The 16343-nt window shown below is 44.4% G+C and overlaps 1 protein-coding gene across 3 annotated transcripts in view; it reads left to right on the top strand.

Annotated features, from left to right (window-relative positions):
* Positions 1-16343, top strand: part of LOC101411721 (zinc finger protein 300-like) — a 71651-nt gene that overhangs the window by 18690 nt on the left and 36618 nt on the right. The window contains exons 1-2 of one of the 3 annotated variants that reach the window (XM_058285752.1): positions 14963-15041; positions 16270-16332. Coding sequence is in view for 1 of the 3 variants with exons in the window: in XM_023587867.3 (XP_023443635.2) it covers positions 16270-16332 (63 nt within the window). In the remaining 2 variants the exon portion in view is untranslated. Of the gene's footprint in view, positions 1-14962; positions 15042-15941; positions 16053-16269; positions 16333-16343 lie in introns of those variants that run through there. The other 2 variants (XM_071211133.1, XM_023587867.3) reach the window with 2 other exon arrangements.

Raw genomic sequence — 16343 nt, forward strand, 5'->3', positions numbered from 1 at the left:
TCTGTGTCCACTTGCTGTGTGAGCTTCTGTATCTATTTCTCTTTTTTTTTGGTCTTCTCATCTTTCTCCTCTAGGATCACCAGGATTCGATCCTGGGGACCTCTGATGTGGAGAGGGGTTCCTTGTCAATTGTGCCATCTCAGTTCCTGGTCTCTGTGGACTTCACCTTGACTCTCCCCTTCATCTCTTTTGTTGCATTATCATCTTGCTGTGTGACTCACTTGTGCGGGCAGTGACCCACCACACAGGCACTGGCTCACTACGTGGGTGCTCAGCTTGCCACACTGGCACTCGGCTCACCACATGGGCACTCAGCTTGCTACATGGGCACTCGCATGGGCACTTGGCTCACCATGCGGACACTTGGCTTGTCATGTGGGCACTGGCTTGCTGCACAGGCACACTTTCTCTTCTTTTTTATCAGGAGGCCGCAGGGATTGAACCTGGGTCCTCCCATATGGTAGGCAGAGGCCTTATCACTTGAGCCACATCCGCTTCCCATCTAATATGTTTTCGATCTTATCTGTCTTGTCTTTCATTCCCATAAGCTGTTATTTTTCTATTCAGGTTTTCAAATTCTTCACTGTGCTCACTCAGTGTCATCTTGATGACCTTTATCTCTTTAGTCATATTATCTTCTAATTCTTTAATCTGATTTTTGAAATTTGTATGAATCTTGTTGACTAGTTATTTCAAATCCGGGGTCTCATCTGGGGCTTTGATATATTTCTTTTCTTGGGCCATTTCTTCTATTTTCTTAGCATGGCTTGTAACTTTTTGTTGGTTTTTAGGCATCTGATTATGTTGGTGAGTTTACTCTGATGCTGTTTCTCTCTCTCTTCATGGAGGGAGGCTATGTGTTACTGCTGTTCTTTGATTCTTTTTTTTTTTAAGATTTATTTATTCCCCCTCCCCCCTGTTGTCTGCTCTCTGTGTCCATTCGCTGTGTGTTCTTCTGTGATCACTTCTGTCCTTATCAGCAGCACCGGGAATCTGTGTTTCTTTTTGTTGTGTCATCTTGCTGTGTCAGCTCTTCCGTGTGTGCGGCACCATTCCTGGGCAGGCTGCACTTTCTTTTGCGCTGGGCGGCTCTCCTTACGGGGTCCATTCCTTGCGCTTGGGGCTCCCCTACGCGGGGGACACCCCTGCTTTGCATGGCACTCCTTGCGCGCGTCAGCACTGCACATGAGCCAGCTCCACACGGGTCAAGGAGGCCCGGGGTTTGAACCGCAGACCTCCCATGTGGTAGGCGGACGCCCTAACCACTGGGCCAAGTCCACTTCCCTGTTATTTGATTCTTAGTTCAACTTGTTCTAGGTTTTTAGGATTGTCCCTGTTAGTTGCTCAAATCTGGTCCCTGGACCCAGTAATGGGTAGCAGCCCTGATTCCAAGAGACGGAGGTTTTAAAGGCTGTAAAAAGCCTCTCATTTATTTACTAATTCTTTCAGTTTCTCACATAGGCTTCCTTGGTCTGCCAGCAGATGGTGCTCTTCGGCAGCCCTCTCAGTTCAAAGCCTAGTTGGGGTGTGTTTGCTGCCTTGTGACAGAGGATCCTGCCTAGAGACTAAGAGCCTCAGAATTTAAACGTTCTCAGATTCGGTTCTCCAACCTTTTCTGGCAGCCCCCTCCATTTTCCTAGGTAGGAAATAATTCCACTCCCCTCTGCACCCTCAACAACCATTCCCATTCAGTAGAGAGGGTAATTGAGAGAGTTGGATCTCTTTAGTCCTGTGCTGGCTCCCAGAGCAAACAATGGCGCAACCTCACCTGGCCAAGAAAGGCAGAATGAGAAACTTCAGGTTTCTGTCCCCCTGTAGAAGTCTTTTTTTTCCCCTAAGATTCATTTTATTTTATTTATTCCCCCTTCCTTGCTGCCTGCACTCGCTGTCTGCTTTCTGTGTCCGTTTGCTGCATGTTCTTCTGTGTCTGCTTGTCTTCTTTTTAGGAGGCACTGGGAACCGATCCTGGGACCTCCGGTGTGGGAGAGAGGCGCTCAATCGCTGAAGCACCTGGTCTGCTGCCTCTCTCACTGTCTCTCTTCTGTGATTTCCTTTGTTGTGTCATCTCGCTTTGCCAGCGCCCCATGGCATGGGCCAGCTTGCCTTCACCAGGAACCCCGGAAATTGAACCCAGGGCCTCCCATATGGTAGATGGGAGCCCAATTGCTTGAGCCAAATCCACTTCCCCCATAGAGTCTTTAAAAAATAACCAGTGAGAACTGACAGAAACATCTTTCTCAAAGCCCCAGATAACAAAGGACTGCAGTAACACAGCAGGTACTGGGCAAGAAAAAGTGGCTACTTAAAGCGGTAGGATCCCCAGATGCCCAGGTCGGCCCCTTCCCCACCCCTCACTAGCTGCCTGCAAGCCCAATGTGGATTCTTGGTTCCAGTCCCAGAGGGAGCAGAGTAGCCCTCTTGTACACACTGGGAGCATATATTTTTCCCAGTCTGCCTAGTGGGGGCCTGAGGAACTCACTGCCTGAGAGCGTGCCCTGCATCTTGAAGGCTGCTCACAGAGCCCTCCCACAGAATGCTGTGGGGGAGCAGGCAGGTGACTGCGGGGAGCAGGGGTTTGCTGGTTATGGTCCTACACTGGCCTGGGACCATGAGGAAAATGTTTCCTAAGGAAGGGGCGACATTTGAAACTAAATAGGGGAATTCCTAGGGCCGAATATACACACCAAGACAAGACATGGGCATGCGCAGAAAGGACCAGGGAGGTCCCTATCCTTTGGCCTGGAGCTATTTTCTAAACTCATTGCATAGATAGCTCTGAAGGAGCGCATTACAGGCCAATCTGACATTTTTTTTTTTAGCTCCAAGCATTCAAGGAAAACTGTCATAACACTAGCTAGGTACAAGCTTAAAAAACATATGCCATACAGTCTAAATTCTGGGAATAATACATTAAAATGTCAAAATCTTTTGTTTAAACAATAGATTATAAACATTAAAAGAAACAGGAAGTGATGGCCCAGGCAAAGGAGAAGGTTAAAGCATTAGAAACCATCAGTGAAGAGGATCAGACTTGGGACATTCCAGATAATGACTTTTAAAAAATAACACTAAATACGCTGAAAGAGCTAAGGGAAGACATGGACAAAGAACTAAAGGACACTAGGAAAATGAAAGATGAACAAAAAGAGAATATAATGGACAGATGGAAATTGTGAAAAAGAAACAAATGGAGCTGAAAATCACAGTTATACAAATTAATAATTCTCTAGAGGGATTCAACAGCATATTGGTGTTTGCAGAAGAAAGTATCCATGAACTGAAGATAAGACAAGTGAAATCATACAGTCTAAAGATCAGATAAAGGAAAGAATGAAGAAGAGTGAACAGAGCCTGAGGATCCTGTGGGGCACTATCAAATGCACCAGTATACACATTGTAGGAGTCCTAGAAGGAGAAGAGAGGAAGGAGCAGAAAGAATATTTAAAGAAGTAGTGGCTGAAAACTCCCCAAATTTAATGAAAGACTTGAATAAACCCATCCAAGACACACAATAAACTCCAAACAGGATAAACCCAAATGGATCCATTGTGTACCATGTTATAATCAAATTTCGGATGACAAAGAGAATTCTGAAAGCTGCAAGAGAGAAGCAATCTGTCATGTACTAGGGAGCCTCAGTAAGATTAAATGCTGATTTTTCAACAGAAACCATGGAGACAAGAAGGCAGTGGAAGACATATTTAAAGGGCTGAAAACAAAAAACTGCCAAACAATACTATATCCAGCAGAACTGTCTTTCAAAAATGAGGGAGCGGGGACTAGCTGAAGCTCAAGTGGTTGAGTGCCTGCTTCCCATGTACGAGTCCTAGATTCGATCCCCAGGACTCCCTGAGAACAAACAAATGGAAAAACAAACCTTTCGTTGCAGTGTGGATGTAGCTCAGTGGTTGGGTGTCTGCTTTCCATGTATGAGGTCCTGGGTTCAATCCCCAGTACCTCCTAAAAAAACAAAAAACCAAACAGAGTGGGGGATGACATTCCCAGATAAATAAAAGCTGAGGGACTTCGTCACCTCTAGACCAGCCCTGCAAGAGATGCTAAAGGCAGTGCTGCAGCTGAAGGGAAAGACACCAGACTATGTGCTGAAGTCACAAGAAGAAATAAAGATCTCTAGTGAAGATAATGACATGAATATAGATACCAGTGCTATTCTATTTCTGATTTGTAACTCCACTTTTTATTTCCTACAGGATCTAAAAGGCAAATGCATAAAATATAATGATAAATCAGTGGTTATGGACTCATAGTGTGTAAATATGTAATTTGTGACAAGAACTACATAAAGGTGGGGAACGGAGTATAGAAACATAGTTTATGTATATAATTTTTTAAAGACTTATGTTTATTTATTTATTTGTCCTCACCCCCTCCTTTGTACTTGCTGTGTTTATCTTCCTTGTTTCTGTCTTTTTTTTAGATTTATTTCCCCCCCATCCCCCTGTTGTCTGTTTTGTGTCCATTTGCTGTGTGTTCTTTTGTGTCTGCTTGTATTCTCATTAGGTGGCTCTGGGAACCAATTCTGGGGCCTTCTGGAGTGGGAGAGAGGCGATCATTCTTTTGTGCCACCTCAGCTCCCTAGATTTGCTAGGTTTCTTATTGTTTCTCCTCTGTGTCTCTTGTTATGTCATCTTGCTGTGCCAGCTCTCTATGTTGGCTGCCACTTACTGCGTGGGGCATCATTCCTTTGCGTAGTGGCACTCCCAGATGGTGGCACTCCTGCATGGGCTGGCACTCTGTGTGGGCTGGCTTGCCTTCACCAGGAGGCCCTGGGCATCGAACCCTGGACCTCCTATATGGTAAAAGGGAGTCCAACTGCTTGAACCACATCCATTTCCCTCTTCCTTGTTTCTTTGGGAGGCACCAGGAACCGAACCCAGGACTTTTGATAGGAGGGAGGCACCTAATTGCTTGAGCCACCTCTGTTCCCTGCTTTGTGGTGTCTCTCATTGTGTTTTTCTTATTGCGTCTCTTGTTGCGTCATCTTTTTGCTTCAGCTTGCTACGCCTGCCTGTTTCATCAGCTCCCTGTCTTCTTTAGGAGGCATAGGGAACCAAACCAGGGACCTCCCGTGTGTTAGGTGGGAGCTTAATCATTTGAGCCACATCTGCTTCCTCTTATGTATACTATTGAAGTTAAGTTGGTTTCACAGCATACAAGATTGTTATGGATTTAGGATTTTAAATTTAAGCCCCATGGTAACCACAAAGAAAATAACAGAACATGCAACTCATAGAGGCAGAAAATAGAGTGCAGGTTACCAGGGATGGAGAGAAGAGACAATGGGAAGTTGATACAAAAGGAGTAGAAGGTTTCTATTTGGGATGAAGGGAAAGTTCTAAAATGTATTACCACAACCTGTGAATATAATTAATCCCACTGAATGGTATACTTGGGAAGGGGTGGTATGGGAAAATTTATGTTGTAAATATGTGTCCATAATTGATAAAGAAAGCAAAACTAAAGAGATAATGTTAGTTAAATGTAATACATGATACTGGATGGGATCTAAGAATGGAAGAGAAAAGGCTCAAAAGGACATTAATGTTGGGAAGAAGCTGTGGCTCAATTAGTTGGGCTCCCATCTACCATATAGGAGGCCCTGGGTTCACATCCCAGGGCCTCCTTGTGAAGGCAGGCTCACTCGCACACTGTAGAATGCCACTTGGCCCGCAGGTGCTGTAGAGAGCTGATCAGCAAGGTGACACAACAAAGAAAGGGAGACAAGCAAAAACTCAGAAGAGCTCGCAGTGAATGGACATAGAGAACAGACAGCAAGCAAGCCCCAAGGGGGGAGGGGAAATAAATACAGACACAGAAGAACGCACAGCAAATGGACACAGAGCAGACAGCACAAACACACACACACAAAAGGACACTAGTGTAACCTCTGGAATGATCTCCCAATACACTTTGAAGTCTCTTAGCCATATAAACTCATTTGTCTTTACCTTTCCCCCTTTTGGTCAAGATCTTTTTCAAGCTGCATTGGTAGTTGGTGCTTGGTAGTGATCCCTTGGTGCCGTGGAGGCTTATCCCTAGGAGTCATGTCCCATACTGGGGGAAAGGTAATGCATTTATATGCTAAGCTTGACTTAGAGAGAGGCCACATTTGAGCAACAAGAAGGCTCTCAGGAGGTAACTCTTAGGCAACCTATAATACTAGGCTAAGTTTCAATTTCAAAAGTAAAGGTTCATAAGTACAGTTGTCAATATCAAGATCCCGTCAGTGGTCCATCCTTCTTCACTAGTCACTGCCCCTGAACTCAGGGGATTCTAGCTGTCCCATTAGAGAATGTGGCAGAGCTTTCTAGGATGAAAATTCGATATTCTTTTGACTATCTCCACCCCCTGTGACAATGCCCCATTAACACTTGAACACATTCATATCCCTTCTAGGTATGCCCCAGGTGGACTTCCTCCCAGGCATCCCCCATCTCTGACACCCCACACCAATGATCCTCCTCTGCTGCAGTTGTAATCCTTTTGTGATCTAAAATTTCTCCAAAACTGAAGCCAACAAAATATACAAACATAATTAATAAGAAAATGAAATAACAATGATAGTTTTAAAAATAACAAATGAGATGCAAAAAAATTTTAATTTGAAATAATAAAAAATAATTAAATATAAAATTTTTTAAAAGTTGATATTGTCTTTTATCACTGTAAGATCTGTGTCTTGTATATACAGTGACATTTTCTTCTGTTTATTCTTGAGTGGCTTTTTTTTTTCATTTTGTCTTTAAAGAAGCTTTAGGTTACAGAAAAGTTAAATACAAAATATAGGTGATTCCCATATACCCAACATCTACCCCTTTCCTCTATTAATAACATTTTAACATCTTTTTAAAAAATTAAGTATATTATAAAGGAAAAAAAAAAAGAATTTGCAACCTAAAGCTGAGTCAGTCACCTAAAAGCAAAGCTTTTAGAGATGCCCTGACAAGTTTGAACTACTGAACCACCACCAGTAGTTGCTTCTGTGTTATATAAGAAAAATAAACTCTTCTCTGTTTGAACAACAACAAAAAAAGGAATTAGTGGGACATTAGAAAAATTGGAATATAAAATGTGTTAGAGGAGCAGATGTAGCTAAGTCGTTGAGTGCCTGCTTCCCATGTATAAGGTTCTGGGTTCATTTCTCCGTACCTCCTAAAAAAAAAAAAGTAAGCTTTATATCAATATTACATTTCTTGAACATGATAAATGCATTTAAGGTGATTACATAAGTGAATACCCTTGTTTATAGGAAATGTAAATGGAAGTATTATGTGTTCACGGAGTCTGATGTGTGCAACCTGCTCTCAAATGCTCAAAAGGTTGGTAGGTGGTGGGAGAGGAGGAGAAGGAAGAGAAAGAGGAAGGATGGAAAGAAGGAAGGAAGAAAGGAAGGAAATGGCAAAGGTGGCACAGTGTTAAAATTAGTGGATCTCCATATCTGGGGTATGTATGATGGGGTATGTATGATGGGAGTTCTTTGTATGAGTTTTGTATTACTTTTGCAACCATTCCATAAGTTTGAAATTATTCCAAATATCAAGGTTTTTTGTTTTTTTTTTTAATGTATGTGTTCTGACCTAAAAATTACAATATGGAGGGCAGAAAAGAGAAAAAGGGCACTTATTGATAAATGACAACACAGGTTCTATAGAAAATGGGAGGAAGAATGGTTATCAACAAACAGATAAAAACAAAACAGGAATTAGATAGGACTTTCATTCTGGCATCTTAGGCAGAAGCTGTCCTCTATCCATTGTCAACTGCTTTGTTCTGAAGGTCTTGGGTCAGCACTCTGCTCCCAAAGGATCTATTTCTGGAGAATCTCTGTGACTCCTCAATTTGAGGTACCCTATCGGGGTACCCTTCCAATTGTGTGCAATTCTGAACTGCTTGTTGGTTTTTTTTCCATTTAAAAAAAATTTTTTTTAAAGATACATAGATCATACAAAATGTTACATTAAAAAACATAAGAGGTTCCCATATATCCCACTCCCCACAACCCCCACTCCTCCCACATCGACAACTTCCTTCATTAGTGTGGTACATTCATTGCATTTGATTAGTACCTTTTGGAGCATTGCTACACAACATGGACTATATTATGTGTTGTAGTTTACACTCTCTTCCAGTACATTCAGTGGGTTATGGCAGGACATATAATGTCCTGCATCTGTCCCTGCAATAACATTGAGGACAATTCTAAGTTCCGAAAATGCCCCCATATCACACCTCTTTTTCCCTCTCCCTGCCTTCAGCAACTCCCGTGGCCACTGTCTCCACATTAAAGACATAATTTTTTCCATTGCTAGAGTCACAATAATTCTATAGTAGAATATCAGTAAATCCACTCTAATCCATATTTTCTTCCTCCATCCTGAGGACTCTGGGATGGCGATGCCCATTCTACCTCTAATTCGAGAGGGTGCTTAGATCCCACATGGCCGATGGATGGGGTTCTCCTGCTTGCAGCTGTAGACTCTTGGTTCTCTGGTGTGGTGGTTGACCATCCTCACTTCCCCATCAGCTGACCTGGGTAAGTCCAACGAACCGGAGAGTAGGTGTTGCAACTCTGCTGAGGCTCAGGGCCCAGCTGGCACGTGGACTGTCCAGAGTTTCAGGTCTCCTGAGCACACATCAACCTCAGAGCCAACCACAGGTTCAGTAAAAGTGAAAGAAGAGGCATGCGTAGAGAGGTCACATCTGAGTCCAACTCCATCACAGTCAAGAGCACAGATTCCAAAGTAGGGCCCACTGGCAAGGCACCAAACTCCAGAGCCGTCTGTCATGACTGTAGGACTTGGGTGTCTCCGTTGCCTGCAGGAGCACCACTACCTAGGGTTGTATCCACTCTGGCTATCTCTGAGATCCTGCGAATTGCTACTTTAATTGTGAAACCAGAGCTCAAGGATTGACTCCTTGGAGTTTCCCTGCTTTATTTGTTATTTACAGTACCTGATGAGATCCCTTCCATCGAGATCCAAGAGCAGTGTTTTCTGCTCTTTCTTTCAGTAGATGAAATCTCCTGGTTGAAAATCATGAAGAGGTTAAGAAGATGCTGCAGAAAAGCTGCCTTGACCTGTCAGTGACAGGACGGAGTATAGTACCTTGTAATATTTTGTCATGTCTGCATGCATTAGGGCAGGGTCTACTATCAGAGGCCTCTTTGAATCCCTCCAGGGCTTTATCTTTTGAGGGGTTAGATAGGATGATAACCTTGGTGAAGGCAGCTTGTTTGACATAATGACCTTGCTCAAGCATTTCCATTAACTTCCATATTACCTCCTTTACAGTTTTTCCCAGGATTATGTTGTTTACAGGTGACATGTGACGCCGAATTCACCTCACCTGTCTTTTTCTTTTAAGGCAGTATCAGGGATTGAACTCAGGACCTTGTACATGGGAAGCAGGCACTCAACCACTGAGCCATATCTGCTCCCCAGTGAGTTTTTTTTTTCCATTTATTTGTTCGTTTTTGTTTTCAAGAGGTACCAGAAATTGAACCCAGAACCTTGCACATGGGAAGCAGGCATTCGACCACTTGAGCTACATCTGTTCTCCTCACCTGTCTTTTTAAAACACCTCCACCAATGTTGATTTAATATAGTAATTAATCTGTTTATTCCACAATGAGTTGATTCATGATTCATTAATATCTATTTGAAATTATCTGCTGTTATCAAGTGGCCGTATTGAGAATGCCAGAGACTATTTGAGCATAGAGTACAACCAGATTTTTTCTGTTCTTCCTTTTCAAAATCAGGGTCTCAGCACTGATATTTTATAATGGCCTCTTTGAATCCCTCCAGGGCTCTATCTTTTGAGGACTTAGATAGGATCATAACCTTGGTGAAGGCAGCTTGTTTGGCATAATGATCTTGCTAGAGCATTTCCATTAACTTCCATATTATCTCCTTTTATATGGGCTTCCACCTTTATAATAGCAGCCTCCCCAGGAATTAGGCTCCTTAACTTGTCCTTTTTTGATGAGAGTTCCAGCAGAGGTTAGAAGACCCACACTTGTTTCCGAAACATCCCAAAGGCTATCTATATACATGCTTACTTTCTGGTCGCTGGTTGACAAGCTCTAGCAACTACAATGAGGTCTGCTCTCTGAGCAGATTTTATCTCAGGTAAAGGGTTATATTTGGGAAAGGAGTTTAAATTAATGATAGCATGTCCTGCTTGATAACCTCCAGTTAGCTATGGGTTTTGATGGTTCCTCTGGAGTTGAGTTAAATTCCCAAGGGCTTGTGTGGCTCATTCATACACAAACACGAAGGGGTTTCTGCAGTTGAAGAGCGTTCTCCAGGTTACGGAAGGCCTGTTTGCATTTGGGCTCCCAGTGGTGAGAGTCTTATGGAGGACTTAGTCAGTTTGAGTCTCTTAGTCACTTTAAAGAGGTGCTGCATTCTCAGAAAAATGTGGCACCTATAATCTGCAATATCCAATTGTCATGTTGTGAGTTGTCTAGGATAAGTTTAGATAGTTTTTAGTCTATCAGAAAAGAATATTTTTCCCTCCTTAGAGAGGTCATTCCTGACATAGCGGACTATGTGCTGGCAAAATTGTAATTTACCTTTTGAAACTTGATGTCCCTTTTCAGCAAAGGCTCAGAGCAAGCAAATGGAATCCTTTCTACAGGCTTCCTTGGCTCTGAAAAAAGTAACATGCTGTATTAGTCAGGGTTCTCTAGGGAAACAGAATCAACAAGATATATCTGTCAATGGTATCTGATTCCAGAGGAGTCTCTCACACAGCCGTGGGGATGCACAAGTCCAGGTTCCGCAGGCAGGCCTCAACTGGGGGCTGCAATGAAAGTCTAATGAAGGTTCTTGACAAGTTCTGGGAGATGGTGGCTGTTCAAAGATGAGCTGGGAAATTCTATCTCAATGCTGGAATCACTTCCCCTTTTAAGGCATTCAACTGATTGGGTTAAGTGTCACTCATTGCTGATGGCAATCTCCCTGACTGATGCAATTATAACCAGCTATCTATGACTTACCACTGTAGTAAAGTCAATGATGACTAAAGTCCATAAATGCCCTGTATTATAGTTAGTCCAGTGCTTGCTTGACCAAACAGCTGGGCACAATTATCTGGCCGAGTTGACACAATAGTCTAACCATCACAGATGCCACCTACATGTTGTATCAGAACTGAATCACAAGGGAAATTTAGATCTTTTAAGTCTTGTTTGAGGACATGGGAAAAGTAGGAGGGGGCTTCACTGAACCCTGGGTTATGACTGTCCAGGTACACTGTCCTCCCCAGGTAAAGGCAAGAAGATATGGACACTCCTGGTCCAGAGGCACACGGTGAAGCAAGTGGCTTCAGGAGGAATAGGTGACAGGACGGATGGTACGTGGGTTAGGTACTACAAGGAAGGAAAAGATAACAATTTTGTTGATGGCATTAAGGTACTGAACAAATTGATATCCCTACCCATTTGGTTTCTTACCAGGGCTAATGCAGGGTTTAAGAAGACCTTTTTAGATATAAGGCTTCCAGTGATTGGGTTGAGCCCTTCCTTTACGTCTGGCTTCAAGCGACTTGGAGCAATTTAGGTAAAGGTTTTTAAGATCTATCTGAAGTTGTACAGTTCTGCTTCAAGTATATTACCTATGTCAGTGGAAAGTTTTGCCCATGGACTGCCAGGTACAGTGTCAAGATCCTTATTTGGGATATGCATTGCCTTGTCCTGCCAGGCTGCTCTGGCATATACCACACAATCGGTTGGCATAAAAAACAGAAAATTATTGGCTCATGGTTTTAAGGCTAGAAGTCCAAAATCGAGGTGCTGTGAGGCAATGCTTTCTACCCAGTCTGTTGCATTCTGGTGGTAGCTGACTGCAATCCTTGGGGTTCCTTGGCTGTCTTATGGCAATGTTTTCTTCCTTCCTGGCTTCTGTAACACCTGGGTCCTTTTTAGAAGGCCTCCAGTAATCCAGGTTAAAACCCACCCACATTCATTTGGGCCACACCTTAACTAAACATAACATCATCAAGAGGTTCTATTTACAATGGGTTCATACCCACAGAGATGAGGCTTAAGAACATGTGTTGTTGTTGTTTTTTCTTGGATATTAACCAATCTATCACATGCATCAAATTGCAACAAAGGCATATCCAGGTTTTGGTTTTTTTTTTCAATTTCTCTCCTCTTCCCTCCACCCGTTGTGTGCTCTCTGTGTCCATTCACTGTGTGTGTTCTTCTGTGTCTGCTTGGATTCTTATCAGTGGCACTGGGAATCTGTGTCTCTTTTTGTTGCGTCATCTTGCTGCGTCAGCTCTCTGAGTGTGCAGCACCACTCCTGGGTAGGCTGCACTTTTTTTTGTGTGGGGCAGCTCTCCTTACGGGGCACTCCTTGAGTGTGGGGCTCTCCTACGCAGGGGACACCCCTGCGTTGCACGGCACTCCTTGCATGCATCAGCACTGCATGTGGGCCAGCTCACCACATGGGTCAGGAGGCCCTCGGTTTGAACTCTAGACCTTCCATGTGGTAGGCGGATGCTCTATCAGTTGAGCCAAATTCGCTTCCCAAAGCATATCCAGTTTAGACACCACTTGATTATGAACCAAGATGTCCTCTTTTTTTTTTTAATTTATTATTTATTAATTTCTCCCCCTCCCTCCATTGTCTGCTCTCTCTATCCACTCGCTGTGTATTCTTTTGTCTATATGTATTCTCATTAGGCAGCTCTTGGAACCGATCCTGGGACCTTCCAGAGTGGGAGAGAGGCGATCATTCTCTTGTGCCACCTCAGCTCCCTGATCTGCTGTGTCTCTTATTCTTTCTCCTCTGTGTCCCTTTTTGTTGCATCATCTTGCTGCACCAGCTCTCCACGTGTGCCAGCACTCCTGTGTGGGGCAGCACTATGTGCAGGCTAGCACTCCGTGTGGGCCAGCTCGCCACATGGGCCAGCTTGCCTTCACCAGGAGGCCCCAGGCATCAAACCCTGGACCTCCCATGTGGTAGATGGGAGCCCAATTACTTGAGCCACATCCACTTCCCCCAAGGTGTCCTCTTGAACCTCAAGAAAGAGTCCCTCTGGTGTGCATGTACTATTACAATTCCATTTGCAAAGTAAATCTCTCTTAAATTTGCAGGAGTGGTATCATGGAGCAGGAAGGAATGTTTTTCAGTCAAGGGTCCATGAGTTACAGATAAAGGCTGGGAAATAGGGAGACTGTGTGGTTTAAATGAAATACCACCAACTGTGTGGCATGTTTATTCCAAGGAAGAGGCTGACCAACAGTGGCAGGGGTTAAGGTAGAAAGAGTAGCACTCTACCCAAGAGAGTTGATGAGGATGATCATCAGTAATTATAGTTAATCTATCCTGAGTGTTGTAAGGCAGGATGTTGGGCATTTTTTCCTTCCTCAGAGCATCCTTGATCTAGACTGAGGGATTTTTCATTGTCTTGGTTTTTCTTCTGTAAGATCAGACAGTATTTTCTTTGTGTCCCTTCTGTTTACAGTATTTACAAGTGGCCTTCTTGGAAGGTGGTCTGTTGGAAAGTGGGCCACTTAGCTGTTTGGTATGCAGGGTCGTAAGTTTACTTTCAGTCCTATTTCCTTTTTTATCTAAAGCTCTTTAAAAGTGTTTAGCCAGGTTTTGTAGTTCAGAGAAAGGGGCTCTTTTCCATTCTAATTTCTGGTTTTGAATTAGGTCTTTAATCTTCAGATTGAACTTCAATGACAAAATGAGATTAAAGGGCTGCTGTTACATGAGCAACCTTTTTAATTCCTTAATGTTGTTGGAAGGCATTTTCTTTTTTTTTTAATTTATTATTTTTTTATTTTATTATTATTTATTTATTTCTCTCCCCTTCCCCCCTGCCCCGGTTATCTGTTCTCTGTGTCTATTTGCTGCATCTTCTTCTTTTGTCCGCTTCTGTTGTTGTCAGCGGCACGGGAATCTATGTTTCTTTTGATTGCATCATCTTGTTGTGTCATCTCTCCGTTTATGTGGCACCATTCCTGGGCAGGCTGCACTTTGTTTTGCGCTGGGCGGCTCTCCTTACGGGGCGCACTCCTTGCGCGTGGGGCTCCATTCAGCTTTGGCAAAAGCCGTCCAGGACTTATCTGAGGTTCTGACGAACATGCGCACAAGTTGATACAGGTCAGGTGACCCTGGGCCGTATGTACCCAAAAGAATTGTGAATTCTTCTATGAATATTTGCAGGTCTTGTTGGGGTTTAGAGAAAATTTTAAGTATAGCTCCTAATTCAGCTTGGGTCCAAGTTTTAAATGCTGCAATTGCCTGTACACCTGGCTCACGGAAGCAATGGATCTTTAGAGGCAACTGGCATTATGGGGTGTAGGGTAGTTGCTGGGAAAAGTGGGGCTTTGGGCAAGAAGATAAGGGGGAACCAGTGGAAGTGCAGAAAAAGAGAAATCAGAAGGATAAGGGGGAAGAGGGAAAGCTGGATGTAGGGAGGTCCCTGTAGGACAAGAAGGGGAGATTAACTAGGGAAATGAGTCTAGCTTGTTGTTGCCTAGATGTGAAATTGCTCATTAGCTTTGGCCAAAGAATCTTTCAGTGAAGGAATTTTTTATTCAGAATTTTGTTTGGAGGTCTCCACGTACCAATAAAAAAAAAAGCTGCCTATTGGACAGAAAATGCTATTCCTTTCTTTTCTAAGGCGCCTCTCAAATGAGTAATTTCTGTCAAATGAAATGTTCCCCAAAGAGGCCACTGAAGGCTCAAATTATCATAGCTGAAGTTAAGCCATTTAGAAAGACAGTTGCAGGACTTAGGATTGTAATGAGAGTACACTTAAGGAACAGGAGTTTTTTGTTTTTTTTCTGGAGGAGGAGAGGATTTAGATTTAGATGACCCCATGAGGGCTGGCAATGGTTGGTGGAAATGTGATGCTTGTGAACCTCAGGTCTAGGCCCCAACCTGATGGTTGGCTGCCTGAGAACACACACCCAACAATCCATACCTCCCTGCAGGCGGAAAACCAAAGAGAATGTCTCTGGATCAAAGCCAAACTCTCAGCTCAGAAATCTAGAGGTAAGGAGAACTTTGTACAGTTTTATTGGTGACCCACAGAAAAGTTTGTCCAGATGGACACCAGTCTGGGGAGAACCTCAGACTCACCAGTCTTTGAGGTTGGCTCCAAAAAAAAGGTGTATTCAGACTGTAACTATGTACTACCCTATGATTCTCCGTTTTATGACAAACAACACTTTTAGACAACACAACACAAAACAGTAGCACAATAGACCACATAAAGGGATAAAAAGGAATGGTCTGATTCCACCAACGACGCCAAAAAATAGAAAACCAGTAACAAAACTCTGATACCAAACTGTGAATAAATAGTGAAAAACCACAAAGCCAAGAGAGCAGAATTAAGGCCAGGTGCTGACTTTCCATGTCGGCACGAATGCCATCAGCCCCGCCCAACAAGATCCACGGGTCCTCTGTGGCCACTGCAGCTGGTGGAGGATGGGGTCCACGACCATGGACAATGCAGACTGGGTCTCGTTTGAACCTGTAACTGTGGAAATAAAGAACATCCAAATGGGAATAAATAGAGGCTATTTATTTACAGCTTGCCCTGGCACTGGGAGAGAGCTTCCATCACTTGCATTTGCCATAGACGCAGACAGGAGCGGCAAAGTTTTATAGTGGAAAAAAGGGAAGACCTTCAGGGAAGCCCTGTTGGCGGGCATTGGGGTGCGAAGGTGGGCCAACCCAAAGCGGGGAGCGCTGGTGATCGGTGAGGGGCGCATACTTGGCCTTCTCCATTAGCTCCTCCGTTAGAAGCGCAGTGGGGGAAAAAAGTTGGAAAGCGAGCAGTTACTGAGTCTTGGGGCCGGAAGATCTCAGCGGACGGAAGTCCTAGGCAGGCCGGAAGTTCCTTGTCGCGCGGAGGCTGCCGGGAGTCGTAGTCCTGCCCAATTCTTGCGCCGCGGTTTTGGGTCTCAGACTCGGAGCTGCGTGGGCACATCGTCCAGACCCCGGGCAGAGCGGCGGCCCTGGCTCGTTGTGAACCCCTTCTGCTACACGTCGGGAGAGGTGGTCACCTCTGCCCCATGACCGCAGAGCACCAAATGCGGCCCGAAGCCACTTGCCGCACAGCCCTGGAAGGCGCGGGGTGGGGAGTCCGGCCCTGGGACCGCCGGGGCGGCTCGGTCAAGTTGGGGTTCTGGGCCAGGGCGGGCTCCGTGTGGCGTTGGGTGGGGGTGCGGGCAGCGGGCATGCCTGTCCACTCACCGCCTTCTCTCCTCCCCAGCTGTGCCTCTTTGGGGCCGACCGACCGTCGCCAGCAGGGCAGTGCGGCGTGTGGTGGTGCCAGGTGAGTTGGAG

Source organism: Dasypus novemcinctus, chromosome 23 (assembly GCF_030445035.2).
Source record: "Dasypus novemcinctus isolate mDasNov1 chromosome 23, mDasNov1.1.hap2, whole genome shotgun sequence".
In the NCBI taxonomy this organism is placed as follows: domain Eukaryota; kingdom Metazoa; phylum Chordata; class Mammalia; order Cingulata; family Dasypodidae; genus Dasypus; species Dasypus novemcinctus.